Here is a 23,960-nt window from a genome sequence, read left to right as displayed (position 1 = left end):
TGTTATGCGTGTGTGTATGTGTGTATGCTGTGTATGTGTGTATGCGTGTGTATGTGTGTATGCTGTATGTGTATGGTGTATATGTGTGTATGCATGTATATTGTGTGTATGCATGTGTGTATGCGTGTGTGTCTATGCATGTGCGTGTATGTGTGTATGCGTGTGTGTATGTGTGTATGCGTGTGTATATGTATGTGTGTGTATTTGTGTATGCGTGTGTGTATGTGTGTGTATGCATGTGTGTGTATGTGTGTGTATGCGTGTGTGTGTGTATGCGTTTTTAAAATGCCATTTTTAGTCTATTGATTCTGAAAGACACCCCAACCTTGTCTCTCCTGCCACTGCTTCTCTGATCTGGAGAACATGAGGTGACAGGAAGCATAGGCACTGGGTAGACGTGGTGGATGGACAGGCAGGGCCTGATGGTGGCCCCAGATGTGCTCCAGCGTGTGTTGAGGTAAGCAGGAGAGAGCTGTACAAATCCCATCCTCACTGTGTTTTGGCCTCCTGTGGGAACTCCACCTTTCCTCTCTGGAGGGCGTCTTCCAAGCTCCATGGGGATAGGCAGGCCACCCTTAGGGCTCCTCTGTCTCCCCTGGCCCCAGACTTGCTGTCCTGCGAGTGCTCAGGCTCTTCCCCCTGGGACCTTCTAGAGTCTCTGGCTGCTTTTTTGTGTTCTTCTCGGGGTTGGTGATGAGCTATCTCCCCTACAGAACTTTTGAGGAAACCTTCAGTCCTTTTGTTGAGAAAAACTTCTAGAGGTGATTTAGGAGACTGGAGGTGTGAGACTCTACTTCTCAGGATGGGTCATGTGATTTGTGGGGCCCAGTGCAAAATGCAAACACAGGGCCTTTGTTCAAACATCACTAAGAATTTGAAGACAGCAACAGCAGAGCATGAACCCAGATGCCAGGGTGCAGGGCCCTGTGCCACTGATGGCCTGGATTGCAGGCCCGGCCTCTCTGCTTTTCCTTTTCAATTTTAAGAAATTGTTGGCCGAGTGTGGTGGCCCATGCCAGTAATCCCAGCATTTTGGGGGGCTGAGGCGGGTGGATTGCTTGAGCCCAGGAGTTCGAGACCAGCCTGGCCAACATGGCAAAACCCCATCTCTACACAAAATATGAAAAATTAGCCAGGCCTGGTGGTGGGCACCTGTGGTCCCAGCTACTTGGGAGGCTGAGGTGGGAGAATCACCTGAGCCCAGGAGGTCAAGGCTATAGTGAGCCAAGACTGGGTGCCAGAGCAAGACCCTACCTCAGAAAACAAAAAGACATTGTCGAAGATTCCTTTTATGAAAATTACAGTCTGCATTTGTTGAAGAGGGCTTAAGCAAACATCATCCAGTGATTCTCAAAACTATTTGATGCTGAAGCTACAGGCATTATTGTGTTCCCTATTTGCAGATGAGAAAATTAAGACTGAACGAATGTAAGTACCTGCCCCAGGTCAGATAGCTTGTCAATGACAGCCCCCAGGCTCCATGCCAGGTTGCAGGACTTGATGCCCAGGGCCTTTTTTCTTTATAATATGGCTTCTCACTGTCGTAAGAAGTACCTGCTCATCTGGGCTGAGGACAAATTCAGCGGATGATGTAAGATTTTTTTTCTGTGATATAATGCAAGTTTCAGCCAAAATGCACACTATTTGTTTGGTAGGAAAATGTAATTTATATCCCATAGCTTCTAATATCTTTTTGGCAGTGTACTGATCAGTGAGTGCTTGCCCAGAGGCTTGACAGATCACATAACTTTAACCTAAATTTCCAGTCTCTCTAAATGAACCTTGGTGTATAATTGGGGGAGGTATCATCACAGCAGGTGGCATAGGGTTTTAGAGATGAAGAGACTCTTGAGGGCAGTGTTTGAGACCATTTTCCACTTTAACTTGGAATAGTTCATGAGTCTTTGTGTGTTGGCCGGTGTGGCCATCATCTGAGCTACATCCATGCAAAGATGACTGCAACACTGGCCTCAGCTTGAGTGTGTTGGGTTGAAGGCCTTCTGTCATTTGTGATAGGTCTTTGTGGTGCTGCCAGGCTTAGTGCCAAGGTCGACTGCTGCCCCAGAGGCAGTGTGGTGGCCTGGAGAGGGTGTGGCTGTCAGGTGGACTTGGGCTGCAGCCTGGCCCTGCAGCTCCCCACTGTGTGACTGTGGACAGCTGATTGCGCCTCTGTGGTCTGCAGTCATGCCATCTACGGAATGGGGACATTAGAAGCTGACACGGAGGGTGGTTCTGAGGATCAAGGGAGATAATGTTTCTAAAGTCCCTGGTAACCATTCAGTAACATTCTTGGTAGCAGTTATATGCCCTGTGCTAGGTGCTGGGGATGCGTTGATAAATCAGGAGTCTTTCCCGTCACATGGGTCCGTACAGTGTAGCAGAAAGAGATGAACTTGTCAATAAGTGCCACCGCCTGGTGCCGTGGGTCCACAGATGACAGCATGCACAGTGTGTCCCACAACAGGGAGGGCAGGGCCTGAGATGAGGGGGTTTCAGAGAGGCTAATTCTTGTGCCTTCCCACTATTTCTGGGACAAAATAGTGAGGAAGGGCCACCACCGTGTGCTTTGACATGCTGAGGATGGAAAGGGGTCATCTCCTTCTTTCAGCAAAAATCACTTTTCAGGCTGGGCGTGGTGGCTCACGCCTGTAATTCCAGTACTCTGGGAGGCCAAAATGGGGGGATTAGTTGAGGTCAGGAGTTCAAGACCAGCCTGGCCAACATGGCGAAACCCTGTCTCTACTAAAAATACAAACAAAATTAGCCAGGCATGGTGGCGCACACCTGCAGTCCCAGCTACTTGGGAGGCTGAGGCAGGAGACTCATTTGAACCCAGGAGGTGGAAGTTGCAGTGAGCCGAGATGACACCACTGCACTCCAACCTGGGTACAGAGTGATACTCCATCTCAAAAAAAGAAAAAAAGAATAAATTTTTATGTAATCAACAGTTTATTTTAGATTTACCCTTTAGTAGACATGGACCATCTAGTATATGTTATTTTTTCAGTACCCTAGAATATGATTTTTAAAATGGTTTATTATTATTATCATCATCATCATGACCATGATAGGGCAAGCCGTTTCTTAATTACCAGGCGTTAGCCACTTGTTTAAAGAGAGTGACCTTCTTCATTTGTGGTGAGTAGTGGGCTGGGATGCTGACCATCAGTGGCCCCGGGCAGGCTGGGTGAGGTGGGGGGGCAGGTGGGCTGGGAGCATGTTGTGCTCTGGCCACTGACTTATGTGAATGAGGAGGGCAGGTGAGCCCCCTCCCATTGAAGGTCCTCAGAAGCTGGTGGGCCTGGGAGTTGGGGGGCATGGAAGCTGGGATGAGGGAAGGACAAGACCTGAGTTTCCGGGGTCCTGAGAGGTGAAGCAGTAGGGTGAAAAGAGTGTAGGTTTTGGAGCCAGACAGACTAGAGTTCGAATCTCAGTTCTCTTGCTTCTCAGGACCGTAGGACGGGCAGGCGGGCCAGCCTGTCAGGGGAGTTCTCCTTTTTTGTAGAACGGGCATAACATTTGTACTGCTGAGATAGACTGTGGCCATTCACTGCATTGTCCAGAGGCTCAGATGAGTACATGGTGGTGCAGGCATTAGGGGAACTGTTAGCTCACCTGGTGGGCACTGTATTAATTTATGCAATGTCAACATGCCAGCTCTGGGTCAGATGTCATAGGTGTGGTGGAGTCAGTTCTCATCTCTGTGCAGGGTGCAGAGTGTGTGGAAAAAGCTGTGTTTTGAGAACATGCTTATGAAAGCTCTGTGAAAGTTGAATAATTCTGGTCTACAGACTTTCTTATCTGCTAGAGAAAAAGCCCTCCACTGCCCTGTTAGCCACCTGTGTCTGCTCGGGATGCCTCTGAGTTTAGAGGCCTGAATCCAGCAGCTCCTCTCTCTTGCTGTGTGGTTCCTGGGCCAATTTATTACCCCGTTTGGACCTTGAGTGTTTGCCTTGCAGTGATGGGGGTTATCATACCTATCTCAGGAGGTCCTTATGCTGAGTAATGAGATAACCTGTGTGGAAGTGCCTCACACCTAACACATGCCTGCCACCTGTTGATTGATTCTGAAATTCCTTCTGGTTTGCCTAAGAGAGGACTGTAAAGGGAGGAGGGGGTGATGGAAATTGGGATAGATGCTGAATTAGCTTTCTGTTGCTTTGTAACAAATGACCACAGACTCAGTGGCTTAAAACAACACAAATCTGCTTCCTCACGATTTGTGTGGACTTCAGCTGGGTCCTCTGCTCAGGGATTCACAGGACTGAAATCCAAGTGTCATCTGGGGCTGTGTCCTCATCTGGAGGCTCAACTAAGGGAAGGGCCTGCTTTCACGACTCCGCAGGCTGTTCTTCATTCATTTCCTGTGATCCCCGTTCTCTTGCCAGCTGTCTGCCAGTGCCGCTGTCAGCTCCTAGAGGCTGCTCTTAGGCCCTTGCCCTGTGGTCCCCTCCACAGGCCCTCTAGGCAAGGATATGGTCTCCTGTGAGGTCTCAGCTGATTAGAACAAGTCCATCCAGGACAACCTTCCTTTTGATTAACTCAGAGTCAACTGATAGGGGTCCTCAATCACGTCAGCAAAATCTTTCCACCATTGTTTTACGATATAGCCTAATCATCATATTCACACTGAAGGTGGGGATTACACAGTGCCTGCACACCAGGTTGTGCACACCAAGGCTGGGGGTTTTGGAGGTCATCAGAATTCTGCCCCTGCACAGGTACTGAACTGCAGTTGACCTGGGAGTGGGTGGGGAGGAGAAGCCTCCCCTCTCACAATCTTAGGGGAATAGGGCAAATCACACTCCGTGTTACTCACAAGTGACCCCAGTGCCATCTTCCTGTGTTGCCAGCCTCTGGGCCCTGTGAAGCGTGGTATGCCTTATGGCTCTGTACCAAGAACAGAGCCATCTGGACTGATGTCAGCATGAATACAGCCCGCTGAAGGCGGCGACAAGCACCATTCATGTGGCATCAAAGCGCTAGTGACGGCTGCCTCGCTTTGTTTCAGAGAAAGCTGGTGGTGGAAAAAGCAGCTTTGAATCATCCATCTCAAGATGATCATAGAGCCTGCTGCCTCACTGAGAATATAAATTGCCAGAGGAATAATTGGAAGCCATGTGGAAAGTGAAAAAATACAACTAATACATGGATTCATATATGTGTGTGTGTTTTCTAGATTTCCAGTGGGTTCAAGGAGATGTGTGTGAAGTTCAGCTGATGGTATATAACCCAATGCCGTTTGAACTTCGAGTTGAAAACATGGTATGTATCACCAATCATTTGACCTTCTTGGGCTAACACACAAACTTCTCATTAAAGTAGGTTTTACTTAATGTCTGAGGCACACATCTTACGATATGTGTCTGTTTTTATGTTTGTTTTGCCAAAGCATATAAGCTTATTGTAAATGAAGACCATGTTTTGTTATTCCTGTGTCTTTAGGCTTGGTTCTCAATAAATATTTGAACCTACAAAGAAACCTCTGATTTGAACACACACTGAGCTTAGTTGATTGGGTATAAGATGTGAAATAATAATTTTGAAGCTTACATGAGATGCGTTGAGGTTGCAAAGTCCACATTCTGCCTGCTACTCAATGATATCAGCATTACTTTATTGCTGCAAGATGATAAGATGATCAACACCCCGGGGAAGAACAAGCTGTGGAATGGGAGGATAAATGACCACACCACCACCACGAGCTTTCTCTTGTTTTGAAATCCTGATGTCCCATTTCTGTCCTTTGTGTAGGGTGTGAAAAATTCACTTTGTAATCTCTTCTGTTGGAAATGCTTACCCAGTTCTCTAGTCAGGGGGAAGGAGATTTGTACTGGCCCTCTAAGCTGATTCTGTGTTTTCAGAGCAGGCCCTCCCCACGCCAATGTAGGTTCCATCTATCGAGTCTTCTCTGCATTGCTGTGTGGTACTGCTGTGTAACTTTTCAGCAGCATGCAAAGGAGGGTGCTGTGAGAGTGGACGTTCTCTTTTAGAGTTTTATGACTGGTGTTCAGGGTAAGAGGTGGGCCTTTCATGCAGGTATCTTTCTGAGTGCGCTCGCCACGTGTCAAGCCCCAGGCAAGGCCCTGAGGGGACAGAGATGGTCAGGCCCTGGTCCCTGCTGCGACTGTGATCAAGGCTCTGTTGGGGTGCACGAGGTGTTGCAGGCCTGATGTGGAGGGGAGTCTGCCTGGCCCTGGAGAGTCAGGGAAGGGTTCCTGGGACAGATGTGACAGCCTGGCCGTGAGTATAGGCTGAGTTGCAGTTTGCCAGGTGGACACGTGGTGGCTGTTGAAATGCTGTTTAGGCCTCTTGCACGTGGCATAGTTTCCCGAAATCGGTCTGAGCTCCTGGAAGCTCAGCTGGATGTTCAGCTTGTAGTCTCGAGGTGCACTCGGGAGAAGCGCTCCCCCTCCTGTTGGGTGAGGACTGACCTGCAGTAGGATTTGGCTCTGGCCTTTCCTGTGGCTTTCTGTCTCAGCCTTAGTAGGGAGAAGCAGTTTAGAGAATTTTCCCCAAAGCCGTTAAAGTATCAAATGCCTGCTCCTCTTTCTTACACACTTTTTTTTTGGTCTTAAAATGTAGCTTTCATTTTTATCTGGTTTAAAAACAATATGTGCTTATTATAACAAATGAGGAAGAGCAGGGAACAAAATAAAAAGCACCACATGGAGATAGGCCACAAATCATGGGCAAAGTTTTAAAAACTAAATTAGGAAGTATTTTAAACCTATGAAATGTTACAGGGAATACTACACACTCGCATCTCCACCATTCACATTTAAAAAATGTTCACAGTTGGCCATATTGCTTTAGCTATTTTCAAAAGAAATAAATGCCAATATATTTGCCTAGAGACAATTGGCTCCTCGGCTTCCACCCTTGCCTGCTGCATCTGTTCCACACATAGATCATTTCACACCTTGGCCCCAAGTCTGGGCACTACGTGTACTCACTGCCGAGAGAGTGGCTTTGCTTCTGGGTGCTTCCTGTAGACAGAGTTGGGAAAAGTCTGTATGCATGTACACATACATGAGAACACACATATATATATATATATGTCTAAACCCATATGCCTACATATATGTACACATGTGTATACCCCTGCATCTGCACCATAGACATGCATGTAGTATCTGCCCTGTTCATGGGGACCCTCGCTTTCCAGCTCTTCTCCAGAGGGTGCTTGCCTGCCTCCATCCATGTGTGTCCTTTCTTCCCGCGCGAGAACTCGGGCTCCCAGCATCAGCACATCTACTTAGATGCTCAGTCCTGTCATATCAGAGATAGTTGCATGGTAGCTTTGACCATACCGCTGCAGAAAACCAACCTGCTAAAAAGAATCCAGGATCTCCCCCTTCGCCCAGGGCTTCTTTATCTCAGCAGTGTTCTGTAACTGTTGTGAAACCTTGCCCGTCATTTGTTAGGTTTATTCTAATATTGTTGATGGTTTTGATTGCTTGTTAGTGATACTTTCCCCAATTGCTTATTGCTAAACTATAGAAATAACTCCTTCTTTTTCTGACTCTGTCACTTTGCTAAATGTACTCGAAAGTTCAAGTTTCATTGTAGATTCCATCGCGTTTTCTATGACCCTGGTTTTGTTTTCTGTGAGTAATCGCCTGTATGCCTTTTCTTCCTTTTTCTTGCTTTAGTGCCCTGAGTAGGACCTCTGTTACAATGCTGAGAAGTCCTGAGGGCCAACATACCTGCACTGCTTCCAATCATGGGCCACTGTCCTGAGACCAAGGAATCTGTCTGTCTTGTTCACTAGCAAGCTTAGTGCCTGTACTAGCAAGCTTAGTACATACTGAAATAAGTTGATAACTCATAGATGTGTGGCAGAGATATTAACTGGTGGTATATTTCCACATTTGATTGATTGATTGAGATAGGGTCTCACTCTGTCCCCCACGCTGGAGTGCAGTGGTGTGATCATTGCAGCCTCAACTTCCTGGGCTCGGGTGATCATCCCATCTCAGTTTCCCAAGTAGCTGGGACCACAGGTGCGTGCCACCTTACCTGGCTAATTTTAAAATTTTTTTGTAGAGATGGGGTCTTACTGTGTTGCCCAGGTTGGTGTTGATCTCCTGGGCTCAAGTGTTCTTTCCACCTTGGCCTCCCAAAGTGTTGGGATTACAGGTGTGAGCCACCATGCCCAGCCATGTTTTTATTTATTTTTGTTTATAAATAAAATATTTTCTCTTTGTGTTCACATTCCCATTTGGTAAAATGATAAAACAAATATCAAACAGACAGCAAACAGGGCTGAAATCAAGTGGATCCGTGGTTTATCACCCGAGCACCCGCAGTGCTTACCGTGTTGAGGTGGTTTTGCGTTACACTGTACACTGTCTCTGATGTTCTCTGTGGGTTTCTATGAAGACCGTTGGTCATTTTATTCCAGCAGTTCCAGATGTGCCATAACCAATGTCTTGAGGCGCATTTGGAACTGAGCACGCACAGTAGGTTTGCTCGGGGCTTACAATGCTGCGTCGCTTGGTTTAGGGGCTGCTCACCAGCGGAGTGGAGTTCGAGTCTCTCCCTGCGGCGCTTTCTCTTCCGGCTGAATCTGGTCTGTACCCAGTGACGCTCGTCGGGGTCCCGCGGACGACTGGAACGATTGCTGTGAACGGTAAGGAGAGTCCCTTCATGGTTCCTGCTCAGGAGGGTCTGCTGAACCCTTGCGTGGCCTCCGTGAGGTCCAGAGCCGATTGCCCGTCATGCCAGTCCTAACCAGTTAGAAGATAATGAAGACCGTGTCTCTTTGGGAAGCATGAGGAAAACCTGTTCATGGGGTGCAAGATGCGTGGTGGTGTGGTGGTGGGAGGGGTCCTTCCTGTGCTCTGACCCCACTGCCCACGCCCCTCCTCCCTCTGCTTCGTCTCCTTTCTGCCGTCTTCCTCCAGTGAGCCTTCCTTCCTCCTGCTCCTTCTCTGGAACTCCTCAGAGGGTGTCTACACACGCTGAATCTCCGCTCTGCAGAGGGGCTTTACCCCTCTACATCCTGGACTCAGCCCTTTTCAATTCTCCAAAACTCCTGTCACAAGCAGTATTTTTTTGGGTAAATCCAGGGCCTACTTTTCAGTTTTTTTTCTAAATTCGCTCCTCAGTGCCGTTTGAGTCCCTGGCCGACCCTCCACTAGGCACGCCCTCCCCTCTGGCTGCTGTGAGCCTGCCCTCTGGATACTTTCCCGCCTCTCTGCTCTAGCTGCTGTGACCCTGCCCCTCCGGATGTTTTACCGCCTCTCTGGCCCTTCTGTTTGGGTCTCTCTTGTCTTTTGCAGCCCACCCCTCAGTCAGGCCTTCCTCACACCCCACTTCTTTCCTTCCCCACCCCTCACCCTGTGTTCCCTGGCCCTGTTACCTCTTCCTCTTCCACAGGCTACCTTAGGTGATCGCACCAATGCCCTCGGCCTTCCTGGCTTCCAGTTCCTCCAATGTGCAGGTGATTTCCAGGGCTGGACTTCTTCCCAGCCTGCACCTCCAGCCCTTCCCAGCTGGCTCCTGGGCACCTTGCATATAATACATGCAAATCAGAACTCCCTACCTTGCCTTCCCAAAACTGCCCCTTCAAGCCTGTATCTCAGTGCAGGCATTCCCATCAGCCATTTGCCCTGACGGGTTCTTGGGGGTCATCCTTGACCCTTGCTGTCTGTCACAGCACCCCACCTCCCCTCCCTCAGTGCTTCCTGAGAACCACTACTTCTCTCCACCTCCACTGCCTCTTCCTTCTTGCAGATCATAACTCTTCTATGGTTTGTCACAAAAGCATTGGGACTGGTGTTTTTGCCCTGGTCTTGCTTGCTAACAGACCCACCTCCCATCTGTGGCCCGGCGATCTTCCTAGTGTGAATATGCTCCTGACATCTCTCAACTGGGAGCCTCACAGCTGTCGCCAGGCCCTTGTTATCAAGGCCCAGTCCTTAAGTGTTGCTCTGGAGCCCGGCGTGGTCCGGCTCCTGCTGGCCTCCGCAACCTGCTCTCTGCCTCTCCCCTCCTACTTCAGTCTCCGAAGACTCTTTAGTCCTGGCAGCTTTCCAGGCTTTCCGAGGCTTTGCCTGTGCCCCATCTAGTGCTTATCACCCTCGCCGGCTCCTGGGCTTCCCTCAGTCCTCAGCACAGGCTTCCCTTCCTCCGGGAGGCTTCCTCGGCGTGTGCTCGCCGGCCTAGGCCCCTGTGCGGTGGTCTCCTTCCTGACTCTGTGCAATGGATTCCTTGCTGGCTTCGTGTGTCTCGCTCAGCTGCAGCTCCATGCCTAGTGTGGAGCCTGGCACACAGTAGGTCTTCAATGTGTGTTTGTTGGCTGGAAGAGCAAACATTTGCTGGAAGGGTGCTCCCTACGGGTGAGTGAAGCAGGTGTAATTGTAGGTGAGGGTGTGCTGCCCCAAATGGGAAGACGGAGTGGAGTGGCCGTAGGAATGAATGACTCTGGGCATGGACCCAGCGGGGAGAGTGGGTTGGTCAGTGACCCTGAGGCTTGAAGGCTGACTAGGAACTATTCAAATGAATGGGGGTGGGCCGTGGGGGGAGACCACAGGGGGCAGAAAGAGGGTTCCAGGCAGAAAGAACAACATGGTGTTAAGAGAGAACATGGTGCGTTTGGGGGACCTGGGGGTGGTCAGAGTGGGTGGTCCAGGCCAGGGTGGCAGGGGTGAGACAGGCTGGAAGGGAGGCAGAGGGCCAACCTGGGGGTCTTACACACTGTGCCGAAGGATGCTGGCTTTTTCCAGAGGGCAGTGGGGCTGCTGCATTATTTGAAGAGAGATGTGGTCAGGTGGGCAGTTCAGAGCCATCCCTCAGGATCCAGGATCCCTGTTGAGATGGGAAGGACTGGAGGCAGGGACACCAGTGATGACGCTTCAGCGATGACCCAGGGAGAAAGGGACAGAGGTAGGACCATAGCTGTGGCCTGGCAGTGGAGCATAGGAGATAGGAATAGATGAGAGAGGAGTAACAAGGAGTGAAGGGCCATAACCCATAACTAGTATGTTCACAGATGAGGAGTCAGAGCCTTAGTCACACAGTTCTTAGTTGTTTATCCTGGGTGCAGACTAGTGAGTGTTCATTTTTGGCCCGCTTTGGGAATGAAGTCAAAAGGACTGACCTTGTATTATCAGACATTGTAATGTGCTATTTTTCATCAGACTTTAGGGTTTATATGGCAATTATTTTAAGCAAGAGGTAAGAAAAGGAAAATGACTGATTTAAATTAAGAATTGCAAAATAATGGCTGCTTAGCAGACAAAACCACGTCATACCAGGTTTTATAGAAAGGACATTAGTGCCAGATGTGGTTTTGGGGAGGAGAATGTTTGCCAGTTAAAGATGTCTTTGAAGAGGTATACTTTAGAGGAAGCATGGCTGCTCTGAATGGGAGTTACCTTGATAGGGCAGCTTTAAGCTGGCAGGAGGTGAGCATGGGGCTGATTGAGGCTGTGTAAGGTCCCTGATTTGCCCTTGAGGGAGTGCCTGCCTCTCCTTTTAGTATGAAATAGTTTCATATGAATGCAGAAAAGTTGTCACCCTAGGCATCTAGCCATGGGGTATTGTTTAATTTTGTTACAGAGTGAATGTTGTTTATAATAATTATCTCGTGAAATTTCAAAAGCCATTTTAAAGCTTTGCTTAAACAATTTCAAGTGCTTATCTAACCATTGGACTTTTTTTTTTAACATGGGAAATTTGCTAATCTTAAATTATGATGCTTATACACATACAGCACATCTGCCATATCAGCAGCAGCTACAATAACAATTGGCTCGTGTGTGAACTTTCATCTCTCAACAGAAGGCTTTGAAGCATTTTTCACATACTCATTAAGTCACATTATGTCCTGGGAAAGAATATTAACATTCTCGTTTTAGAGATGGATAAATCTGAAAAGCAAATGAGTAAAGGGATGAGATACTGGTTATTAAGTAGACATTTATAGTTTACAAGGACCTTCACATATATAGTCTTTCATTTGGGCCCAGCCAACCTTGTGAAACAGGAATGCAGATGCAGTTACCCTCCCCATCACGTACGAGGACAGTGAGGGTCGTGGGGTTGAGGGCGGGAGTGTGGGTGAGCGCCGGTGGGCCCTGGGCAGGTTCGGAACTCAGGTCTTCTGAACAGGAGCCCTGTACTCTTCGCACTGCTCCGGCCCTGGGTGTGAGACCCAAAGCCTTGCCAGTGGAGTGAAGATGTTCATTTTCTGTTCCAGGTTACCATACCACAGTCTTCGGTGTGTTCAGTGACTGCTTGCTGGATAACCTGCCAGGAATAAAAACCAGTGGCTCCACAGTGGAAGTCATTCCCGCGTTGCCGAGACTGCAGATCAGCACCTCTCTGCCCAGGTAGTGTGCACGAGGGTCACAGACCAGAATGGCTCTGAGGCATCATTTCTGGTCCAACATTTTTTTTTTTTTTTAATGGCACAAAGAGCCTGTAATTCTTATGACCAGAATATAGGTGAAGGATTTCTTTAAGATAAGCAACATCAATATGCTTTGCTTAAAACGAATTAGAACAAAGTTGAAATCTTTCTTACCATGATCAGAACAGAATGTGAAATTAGCCTATGGAATCATAATTCTTTTGAAAAACAAAATTAGGGAATTTAGGAATTCCCTTAAAAATATAGGGAATTTTGGCCTGGCGCGGTGGCTCACACCTGTAATCCCAGCACTTTGAAGGCTGAGGCAGGCGGATCACGAGGTCAGGAGATCGAGACCATCCTGGCTAACACGGTGAAACCCCGTCTCTACTAAAAATAAAAAAAAAAAATTAGCCAGGCCTGGTGGCAGGCGCCTGTAGTCCCAGCTACTCGGGAGGCTGAGGCAGGAGAATGGCGTGAACCCAGGAGGTGGAGCTTGCAGTGAGCCGAGATCGCGCCACTGCACTCCAGCCTGGGCGACAGAGCGAGACGCCGTCTCAAAAAAAAAAAAAAAAAAAAAAAGAAAAAAGAAAAAGGGAATTTTAATTATACTTTTATATTATATTTTAATTAATTAATTACTTTTTTGAGACAGGGTCCCACTCTGTCACCCAGGCTGGAGTGCAGTGTTGCGATCTTGGCTCACTGCAACCTCCACCTCTCAGGTTCAAGCGATCCTCCCACCTCAGCCTCCTGTGTAGCTGGGACTACAGGTTCACACCACTACGCCTGGCTAATTTTTGTATTTTTTTGTAGAGATGGGGTTTCGCCATGTTGCCCAGGCTGGTCTCGAACTCCTGGGTTCAAACAATCCACCCATCTTGGCCTCCCAAAGTGCTGGGATTACAGGTGTGAGCCACTATGCTCAGCTAACTCTTATCTTCTAAGAAATAGTTTTGATCTTGTTTATTTGTTTTTTAGCATTATAGAAAAACACAAAAAAGAAAGAAAAAGAAATCTCAGGAGTCCCAGAAGCAATTACTATAAATGATTTGTTGTGATATTTCCTTCCAGTGTTTTATCCATCCTATTTAAAAATATGGCTGGGCACGGTGGCTCACTCTTGTAATCCCAGCAATCTGGGAGGCCGAGGTGGGCGGATCATGAGGTCAGGAGATCGAGACCACGGTGAAACCCCGTCTCTACTAAAAATACAAAAAATTGGCTGGGCGTGGTGGCGGGCGCCTGTAGTCCCAGCTGCTTGGAGAGGCTGAGGCAGGAGAATGGCGTGAACCCGGGAGGCGGAGCTTGCAGTGAGCGGAGATCGCGCCACTGCACTCCAACCTGGGTGACAGAGCGAGACTCCGTCTCAAAAAAAATAAAAATAAAAATAAAAATATGTATTCGAATAGTTGAGACGACATCATATATAGTATTATAGGTTACTTTTTGCATAACCACATAACGTAAGCTTTTCTTCATGCTTTCTCAAATTCTTGAGAAAATTCAATTTTAATTGCTTCAACAAAGTGCATTATAAAGATATCCCAAAATTGCATACCCATTAATTTCCTTGCTATTAGAATTTGGGATGTTCTCAATTTTTTTTTTTTTTTTTTTTTGATGGAATCTTGCTTTGTTGCCCAGGCTGGAGTGCCATGGCACAATCTTGGCTCACTGCAACCTCCACCTCCCGGGTTCAAGCAATTCTCCTGCCTCAGCCTCCCTAGTAGCTGGGATTACAGGTACCCGCCACCATGCCCAGCTAATTTTTGTATTTTTAGTAGAGACAGGGTTTTGCCACATTGGCCAGGCTGGTCTCAAACTCCTGACCTTAAGTGATCTGCCCGCCTCAGCCTCCCAAAGTGCTGGGATTACAGGCACAAGCTACCACATCCAGCCTGTTCTTAATTTTTGCACTTACAAATAACACTTAACGGATATCCTTTTGGCCATTTTTATAAAATGTGTCTTGGGATTTTCTGAAATGTGTTTAAAGCCCATTCATGTGTTCAGTAGACCCTTTCATTTGCCATTTGCTGTGCTGGGTGCTAGGGCTGTAGCACTGATCATGAGAGTCCTGGTCTCTGTCCTCACGGGAAGTTCTGTCAAGTGGGGAAACTGACAAGTTGCCGAATAATCACAGTGACTGTCGTCAGGACTCTGATGGGGGAGGTCCCACGTGCTGGGGGAGGTCACGGACTCAGGGAAGAGTTCTTCCAGGAGGAGACACCAAGCTCGATAGGAGGGAGGAGGAATTGGCTGGGTGCAGGGGCAGGCAGGGCGGTCTTCGACAGAGGAAGGAGAGGTGGAGATACCGACGTATAATCGGGGAATAAAATGAAACACAGACAATAGTTACTCAAAAGGTATCATAGACCTGAGTGTAAAAGCTGAAAATATAAAACTTTTAGAAGAAAATAAAAGAAAATTATCACGACCTTGAATTGGGCAGAGTTCTTTGATGTGACACCAAAAGCAGGATCCCTGGAATAAAATGTTGACAGATTGGACTTCATCAAAATTAAAAGCTTTTACACTTCCAAAGACACCATTAAGAGAATGAAAGTTACAGACTGGAAGAAAATATTTGCATATTAAATATTTGATAAAGAGCTTATATTCACATTAAGAACTCTTAAAACTTAATAAAAATAAGGTAAACAACCTAATTTAAAAAATGGACAAGAGATTTGAGTACCTATTTCACCACAAGATATACAAATAGCTCATAAGCAACCTGGAAGGATGGTCGACATCATTAGTCTCTGAACTGGCACCACGTGAGGCTCCAGTTCACACCTGCTCACGGGGCTCACGATAGCAGGGCTGCAAGGTTTCGGAGAAGCTGGATGCCTCGTGCGAGGCCGATAGGGATGCTGATGGGACATCCCTTTTGAAAACACATTGGCAGTTTCTTCAGAAGTTACACATAAGTTTACCATATGACCCAACAATTCGACTCCTAGGTACCTGTTCAAGACAATGGAACACATATGTTGACACAGAAACCTGTGCGCGAGTGTTCATAGCAGCATCGTTCACAGTCAGAAAACTGGAAAGGGCCCAGATGGCCGTCAGCGGGTGAATGGGTCAACAGAATGCGTGTCCCTGCAGCGCAACACCACTCCGCAATGAAGGGACGAAGGGACACGTGCCCCAGTGCAGACCAGCCTCAGAGGCGAGCTGCTGAGTGCAAGAAGCCAGATGCGAGAGGTGCAGAGCGTGAGTCCTCTGATGTGAAACAGCCAGAAAGCAGGTCTCTAGCGGCAGGACACAGCTCAGCGGCTGCCTGAGGCTGCCAGTGGTGTGGGGACTAAACTGATTGGAAGTGCTCCTGTGGCATCTCTTTGGGGTGCTGCAAGTGTTTTAAAACTGGGTATCGGGACGGGCGCAGTGGCTCACGCCTGTAATCCTAGCATTTTGGGAGGCCGAGGCGGGTGGATCACCTGAGGTCAGGAGTTCGAGACCAGCCTGGCCAACATGGTGAAACCCCGTCTCTACTAAAAAAAAATACAAAAATTAGCTGGGCATGGTGGCAGGAGCCTGTAATCCCAACTACTTGGGAGGCTGAGGCAGGAGAATCGCTTGAACCTGGGAGGCGGAGGTTGCAGTAGCTGAGATCGCGCCATTACACTCCAGCCTGGGGGACAAAGAGTGAGAATTTGTCTCAAAATGAAATCAAAACAAAACAAAAAAACACTGGGTATCAGTGATTTGTAAATTTACCAAAAATTATTGCATTGCATACTTAAGCTAGGTGGATTTTATACCTGCATATGCTGTTTAGAAAGATGAATTTTGGCAGGGCTTCAGTGTTGAATGGACGCATGATTTCTACTGAGCCTGCCACCAGGACTTCCCAGGCCTGGACACTTCCAGGCACATTAGCTTGAACAGCCAGACGCGCAGACTCCCAGCTCTGGCTTTGGCTGCTAAATTCTGCCACTGCTGTCCGTAGAACTGTGGCACCCAGTGGGCACTAGGCTAGGAAGGACACTAGCTTCAGCTACAGTTTCACGGCACGTGCTCACAGGCCTGTACAGGGCATCAGCCGCCCAACAAAAGCTGGAGGTGAGCACTGAGAGAGCTCATAAAGGAGATTGTGGCTCCGGCTCCAGCTTAGCGAGCCCCAGCCAGTGCTCCAGCAGAAGGGCGGGGGGTGGCTTAAGGCAAAGAAACGCTAAGGGCAGCTGTTACCAGAAAGGAAAAATAACTTGAGAAGAGGTACTTTAACTTTATCATTTGTCCTGCTAATAAGGCGTCCCTGAAGGTCCCTGACAGCTGTAAAAGGCAGTGAAGAAAGCAGGTCCTCTAGCTGCTTCTCTGCCCACCCCACATTTTTCTCCTGTGTTTAGAATCGTTTCCAAAGATAATGCCTCTGACCCCCCATTTTTATTGTCTTGTGGATGCACTGTGATGGGGGTGCATGCATGCTCTGGTACCTGCTACCTCTCAACAAGATGTGCTGCTGTGGGCGGCCACCACGGCACCGAGCCTGGGCCCTGGGGAGGAATGTGGATCCCAGCATGGTCCTGATGAGGACCAGGGGCTGGAGGAGGAGGGTCCAGTGGAACCGATTCGGAGTTAAAATGTTTGTTTTTTATTTCTTATTTTTAAAAATTGTATATAATGTATATATTTTTCTAAGATGACTTCCTGAAATAAAATGTGACTATTCTTTGAGTTTTGATTGTTATTAATCTAATATGAACATTCCAGTGACTGATTCATTAAATTTACTCACAAACATTTATCGACACCTACCATGTGCTTTAGGCTCTGTGCTATAGGACTAGCAATTAATAAAAAATGCAATGAATAAAAATGCCCTTGACCTAGGCCGCTCCCCTTGTATGAGCTCTCAGTCTGGAAGGAGGTACTCAGACTAACTAGAGTCAAATTTGCTAACTGGCCCCATAATATAAAAACAAAGTAGAGGTTGACCCTGTCTTTGGGGTTCGGGAAGGCTTCATAGAAGATGTGGCATTCAACTGGGCCTTACAAGATCCACAACAATTGGTCAGATAATCAAGCATGGAAGAAAATGCAAAGAAGAGGGAACAACAAGTCAACTAACCCAATAAATACAGACCATGGTGCAGGAGAATTCGGCACTGTGACGAAAACACAGCGGGTCAGGTGAGATGAGATGAGATGTCCAGAAGAGGCAGGCCTTCAGAGACAGAAGGCAGGTCACTTTGCGAAGCAGCATCAGATGGCAAGGCCTGCTTTGCAGGGAGCTTCTCAGGAAAGGCCTCTGCCGAGGAGACACGCAGTGGAGCAGATCTGGTAGGCAGCGAGTGGGATGCGGCAGAGAGCATTCCAGGATGAGAGTCGGAGGTGCCCAGTTGGAGCCTGGCGGGAGTGGTGCCTTGAGCACTGCCAGTGAGGAGGGCAGAGGTCAGGAGCAGGTGGCCTGATGGCATCTCCTGTGGAATTGCGTTGTCCCGCCTTCTCCGTGGCCAGGCAGCCATGCAGAGATGCACTGCACAGGGTGAGGCTCAGCAGGAGGCAGCTGTGAAGTGTGCAGCAGGCCACTCTGTCCCAAGCCCATCTTGATTACTGCTAGGGTGCTTTTCTGTGTTGCACAGAAACTTGGTGTGTTCAAGTTTGAGATGCTTATTAATTTGTTAATACATACTTTGCTATTAATTTGTTCAATACATACTTAGTGAGTACCTGCTATGTGCCAGGTACCTGGCTGGGTAGGAGCTGATAATGCAAGATAAAAATATTGTCACAGCCAGGTGCGGTGGCTCACTCCTGTAATCCTAGCACTTCGGGAGGCCAAGACAGGCGGATCACCTGAGGTCAGGAGTTCGAGACCAGCCTGGCCAACATGGCCAAATCCCATCTCTACTAAAAATACAAAAAAATTAGCTGGGCATGGTGGCATGAGCCTGTAATCCCAGCTACTCGGGAGGCTGAGGCAGGAGAATCGCTTGAACCCGGGAGGCGGAGGCTGCAGTGAGTGGAGATTGTGCCACTGCACTCCAGCCTGAGCGACAGAGCGAGACTATCTCAAAAAAAAAAAAAAAAAAAAAAATTGTCCCTGTCTTGAAAAAACTTTTGGTCCAGTGCAGGGGTGGGGAGGGCAGAGCTACAGGAAGGGCAGCTGAGCCCACAGAGTGCTTGGGGACACAGGTGTGCCAAGCTTCAGGCACCAGTGACTCCCCTTGCAGTTCCTGTGCTGCTCAGACCCAGGGGCTGCCTCACCCAACACAGACCACATATTAGGGGCCATCTCCTTAAACAAGAGAGTCTTGTCGGCGTAGACCTTACTCCTACCTCCCACAGTTTGCCCGTAGTCCCACATTGGAGTTTCTCTCTGCCAAGAAGCTCCTGGTCCCCATCTCCTCCTAGGAGACTGGACCTGACCCTTGCCCAGCCTCTGCAGCCCGTCCCTGGGGGCCTGACCTTGGCTGGAGTGGGGTCCCTGCTGCCATCTCTGTAGTGCCATGGCCTTTTCAGGACTCAGCTCCTTTTCAGTGCCAGCCCGAGTCCCACCCAAGCTCCACTGCTCGTGACAACTGGGATGCTGCAGCTGGGACCGTCAGGGCCTTTGTCAGGCCCAGGCCCTGTGACTGCCCGGTCAAGCATCCTGTTGTTTGAGACACAAAATAGTGAGCCTTGGCCATGTTTTATGTTTTTCCTGATACCTTCTCTGCAAATCCACATTGACTACAAACTTTTGCTTGAGAAAGGCTGCCTGCTAAAAGATGGGAAGAAGCCCTTTGTGGTAAGGACACGAGTCCAATTTTCCTTCCTTGACAGGGGAAGTGTGTTTCTTGACTCATGAACATTAAAGATATTTAAATTCCAAGGAGCCCACCTTGATTTATTATGCAATTATTTCACCAAAGTTTGGTTTGGATGCAGAAGCTCCTCTATCAGAGTCTGCATCTGGAAGCCCCCAGGAAACACGTGCCCGGTGCCATGAGCTTGGCTTGCGTTAAGCAGCATTTCTTCCCTTGGATGCCAGAGGTGTGAGTCTGGAACATTCTTTTCTGTCCTTTGGACCAAGTAGTATGTGACACCATGTGCTCCCGTGGCGTGGGAAGCAGATCCGACTCCGATCCTGTGTGCTGTGACCGGGAGCAGGGCCAGGAGGAGCTGGGCATCGGAAAGACTGCTGGAGAGTGTCTGGAGTGGGGTGGTCCACAGTCCTCTTAGTTGACTTCATGAGCCATTTCTGGATGCACTAAGCACACGATGTTGGCTCAAGTATGCTGGACTAATTGTGGCTGTCTGTGGAAATCCTTCAGGGACAGGAAGAAGGTAGTGGGGTACTCAGGAAACCTTCAGGCCCCAGGAGAACATGTCGGCCTCCTCACTCTGGCCACCTCCTCTGTCTGCCCCTTTGTTCTGTGGCCAGACTTCTCCAGGGAGCCGTGTGTGTGTTTAACCTCACCTGTTACATGCCTCTGTTTGTCATCTGCTGGCATTTGGCCCCGTTGTGCTACTAGATATATTTTCTCTGTGATCACCAGTGACCTGCCTCCCAACCCACTGTTTGCAGCCTGTGGGTTGGGAAGGACGCAACCAGGGCAATTAGCTTTGTGGATTCAGTTAAAGTCAGTAGAAGTCAGGCGAGGGCTTACAGGCTGAGAGCTTGAGTGCAGGAGCCTTGGGGAGGCCCTGGCCTCTGCGTTGCACGTTCATCTGGCTTGGCTGCCTTGGCCTGTCCTGTAGTCCAGGGCCTCACCTGACTGGTATGAGGATGGAGCCCCACGGATACTGCCTGGGTAGTACAGCCTGGTCCAGCTGCCCTCGTGTGACACCAGGTGTTCGTGGGCTTTCCTCACAGTTTGTACCTGTAGGAAGGGGTCTGTGGGACAGCTTCTCACTCCTCTTTGGCCTCAGCTCTATGTTATCAGCGAGAATGTTGGTGTACATTTTCCTCTTAAATCTATGGAGTTTCCCAAGGCACTTCTAAGCATGACACATTTTAGATTTTGAGAGAACAGTGGCCTCATGGTTTATATGAATGAATTCATCATTTAATTTTTATCCTTCATAACTTAGTAATTAAGTATTTTTATGCTTCACATACCCATGAGAAGTGAAGGCTGAGTGAGGGTGTTCATGTTTATGACACACAAAGACCTGGACGTGTCTGCATGAGGAAAGCATGAGGCATGTGGCAGCTCGCTTTCCATTCCTGATAGCTGGGTACTGAACTCCATGTATGAAGCCAAGATTTCCTAGCCCCTGTTTCTGAAATGCATGAGTATGGCGATCCTTCTTTCGGAAGTGAGTAATTCTCAAATGGCCTTGGCTTCTTCCTTCTTTCTTCTTTAAATTTCTCCTCCTTATTTTAGATCTGCACATTCATTGCAACCTTCTTCTGGTGATGAAATATCTACTAATGTATCTGTCCAGCTTTACAATGGAGAAAGTCAGCAACTAATCATTAAATTGGAAAATATTGGAATGGAACCATTGGAGAAACTGGAAGTCACCTCGAAAGTTCTCACCACTAAAGGTAGGTATCGTAAGCAGCTTTGACCCTGGGAATGTTTGTATTGTTTACTTGTAGAAGAGATACTTTAAATACTGAGTTTTCAGAGAATCTAAAAACTTCTTTGTGGATTCAGTTAAAGTCAGTAGAAGTCAGGCGAGGGCTTGCAGGCCTGAGAGCTTGAGTGCAGGAGCCTCGGTGAGGCTTGGTGCCATCATGACAGTGGGAAACCAGTTCTTCATGAAAGACACACAGCAGAAGACAGTGGGACCGAGCACACACCTCTGTATCCCCAGTGCCCTTTCCCAGACCTCAACATCCATCAGCTACTCAGCAGAACTATTTCTTCAATGAACGGGAGAGAAGCATTAGCAGGCCTGGAAGGAGTCTGTTTGGGATCCAACCCGTCATGCATCCAGCTCGCGTAGTTTGGAGTCAGGGGACCTGTGTTGAAATTTGGACTTCACCATTTACTAGCTATTTGTCCTTGGGGAACTGTTACTACTGTGCCTCGATTTCCTCTTGGATAAGTAGGGGAGGTAGTATTTAGCACATACATTACAAAAGTGAACTAGGGAGTTCGTGTTTGGCAGGACACCTGGTGTGTCAGAGGCTAGTGAGTGCATTGATCAAAGGGGGAATGTATTGTATAGGAGGAGGGAAAAGTATCAAGAGTAATATGTGGAAATAAAACCGGGTAATTTAATACAGTTAGAGAAATTGTAGGCTAGTGAGACCAGACAGAGAATGAAAAAGGGAAAGCAAGTTAGCAGGACTTTGGGGTGTTTTATGTGCTTTTGACGTATGGGTGAGATGAACCAGGCATACAAGGAGAGTTTGACTGGTTCTGGTTAAGTTTCCGGTAGTGGATGTACTAATCACATGTTACTTCCTGGCAGATGGCTCCCTCCCCATGCTAATGACATTCTAATATGATAAACCAAGTTTCTTAGAGGTAGAGCCACAGATCCTCTGGTTAGTTCCAGCTTGAGAGAAGGTCCAGGGCTGAGCTTGGGAGAATTTGCAGGCAAAGAATTATGTCATGAGAGAATGAGTTTGGAGTGTGTAAGAAAGGGTTAATTTGGGCTTGTATTGCTCTGGAGAATTTCAGGGTATCTTGTATTCCCATATTTCTTCCACTGATTTTGATAGAAACCTATGTCTGTAGGAAGTAAAGCATGAAGCCTTGCATCCGCATTGTCTAACCCATTCTCCCGGTCTGTGTCTGCCCTGGAAGGAGCCTTGCCCTGGGGAGTGACCCAGGCTTGTCCTTTAGTGATTTGTGTGCATGGTCGTGGGGCTGGAGCCATGGGGCAGCCCACCTTGTGTTCTTGCTCAGGGGGGTCGGGTGTGCCCAGAGCCGGGAGTGGGATGGAGCAGGAAGTCACCTGTAGCTTGCTGGTGCACATTCATTTTATTTTTTCTTGTCTTGAATCCTTCCCTTTTTTGTGGTTTTTTTTTTTTCCATTTTCCTTTCAGTGCTAGTCACACAATGTGGAATAACAAGTATATTTTTTATTGAGTGAGGCTATAAGTGGCAAATTGTTATATGCTAAATAGTTATTACAAATGCAAGTCTGATGTGTTCATCTTGCTCCCTTGCCCCTGAGGAGTGGTTCTTGCACTCATCTAAGGCTTTGCTTCAGCCCTAAGGAGATCACAGGGAGGTGGTCCCATCCCCTAGGGAGCTGGGGCCCCGTACAGAACCTGCTGGCAGTTGTTAATTTGGCATGGTTTCTGCATAAAGATGGCAGAAGAGTAGCATTTTTATTCTACTCTTTCTCTTGAAATCTCCCCCGAACAACAAAATATGAAGAAACAGTGAAAATAAAACCATTCCCTGTGAAACAAGGAAATCATTTCAACCCCCCATAACAAAGCATCGGCCACAGGTGTCGTGGAAACTGGGTTAGAGGGAGGGCGAGAGCGGAAGTGGGACTCTGGGAGGACTAAGGAAAAGCTGTTCCCCGAGTAGGCAACACAGCCCCCAAAAGTACCCCAACAATGAAAGCCAGGCAGAGGGGCCTGGGCAGGTGCCTGGAGCAGCAGGAATGCTGAGGGGTTACCTTTTCTGTGCCAGGCCTTTGGCCAAGAGAGGGGAGGCCTGGGGTGGGAGGGGAAGGAGGGGTTGGAGCTCGCTGATCACGCAACCTGTGTGTGAAAGGCTTCACTGCAAGCCTCACCTGCATTTTCAACAGTAAAAACATGGGTGGCCTGCCTCTGGGATAAGGGAACTAGTGGCACAGCAGCCCAAGCCAAGCTGGATCACAACTGTCGGGGGCCAGGTCCCTCCTTGTGTCACTCTGGGGCCAGGCAGGAGACAGGCCACACCAGAACAGAAAGAATCGCTATGAACAATGGCCGACAGGTGCAAAGTGTTTGAGAGGCAATGATAATGTAAAGCAACAGGAGGTGCGAGGAGGGAGGCAGCTCCTGCCCTGGGCTGGCACAGCCTGTGAAGAGGTTGGACGAATGTGGCCTAGAAGTTGAGAGGAAGTACCCAGGAGCGGCAACTGAGACCTCAGAGGAGTGGCCTGGCTCCGGTGCTGGAGTCTCTGAGCTCGGGGCACCCAGACCTCTGGGGAGGGCACCGTCTGGCCCTACTGTTCTGTAAAATAACACTAAGAATGGTATCTACATGTCATTGATTTACCCGAGAATTAAATGAGATAATATGTGTGAAGCACTTGGGACAGTGCTTGGTATATAAGCACTCAGATTTGTGCTCACACAAGTTACTACTTGCTGCGGTTTAGGTGTGTGTCCCCTCCACCTCTCATGTTGAAATATCATCCCCAGTGTTGGAGGGGGGTCTGGTGAGGGGTTTTGGGTCATGGGGGTGGATCCCTCATGAATGGCTGGGTGCTTGTCTCATGGGAATGAATGAACTCTCACTCTGTTGGTTCTCATTAGTGCTGGTTGTTCAAAAGAGCCTGGTGCCTCCTCCCATCTCCTCCCTCACTGTGTGACTGTGCTCCCGCTTTGCCCTCCTCTGCCATGAATGGAAGCTTCCTCAGGCCCTCACCAGAAGCAGAGGCCAGCTCCATGCTTGTACAGGATGTGGAGCTGTGGGCCCAAATAAAACCTCTTCTCCCTGTAAATTAGCCAGCCTCAGGTATTCCTTTATAGCAATGC

At 48.4% G+C, this 23,960-nt stretch overlaps 1 protein-coding gene across 6 annotated transcripts in view; it reads left to right on the top strand.

Moving 5' to 3' along the window:
• TRAPPC9 (trafficking protein particle complex 9) overlaps nucleotides 1–23,960 on the top strand; it is a 724,494-nt gene that overhangs the window by 159,785 nt on the left and 540,749 nt on the right. For all 6 annotated transcript variants that reach the window (XM_030795379.1, XM_030795381.1, XM_030795380.1 and 3 more), the window contains 4 exons: nucleotides 5,180–5,265; nucleotides 8,509–8,635; nucleotides 12,209–12,341; nucleotides 20,686–20,849. In XM_030795379.1, the coding sequence (XP_030651239.1) occupies nucleotides 5,180–5,265; nucleotides 8,509–8,635; nucleotides 12,209–12,341; nucleotides 20,686–20,849 (510 nt within the window). The remainder of the gene's footprint in view (nucleotides 1–5,179; nucleotides 5,266–8,508; nucleotides 8,636–12,208; nucleotides 12,342–20,685; nucleotides 20,850–23,960) is intronic.

This window comes from Nomascus leucogenys, chromosome 16 (assembly GCF_006542625.1).
Source record: "Nomascus leucogenys isolate Asia chromosome 16, Asia_NLE_v1, whole genome shotgun sequence".
Classification (NCBI taxonomy): Eukaryota; Metazoa; Chordata; class Mammalia; order Primates; family Hylobatidae; genus Nomascus; species Nomascus leucogenys.
Note: the sequence above shows the minus strand (reverse complement) of the source record. Positions and strands in the feature narration are given on the sequence as shown.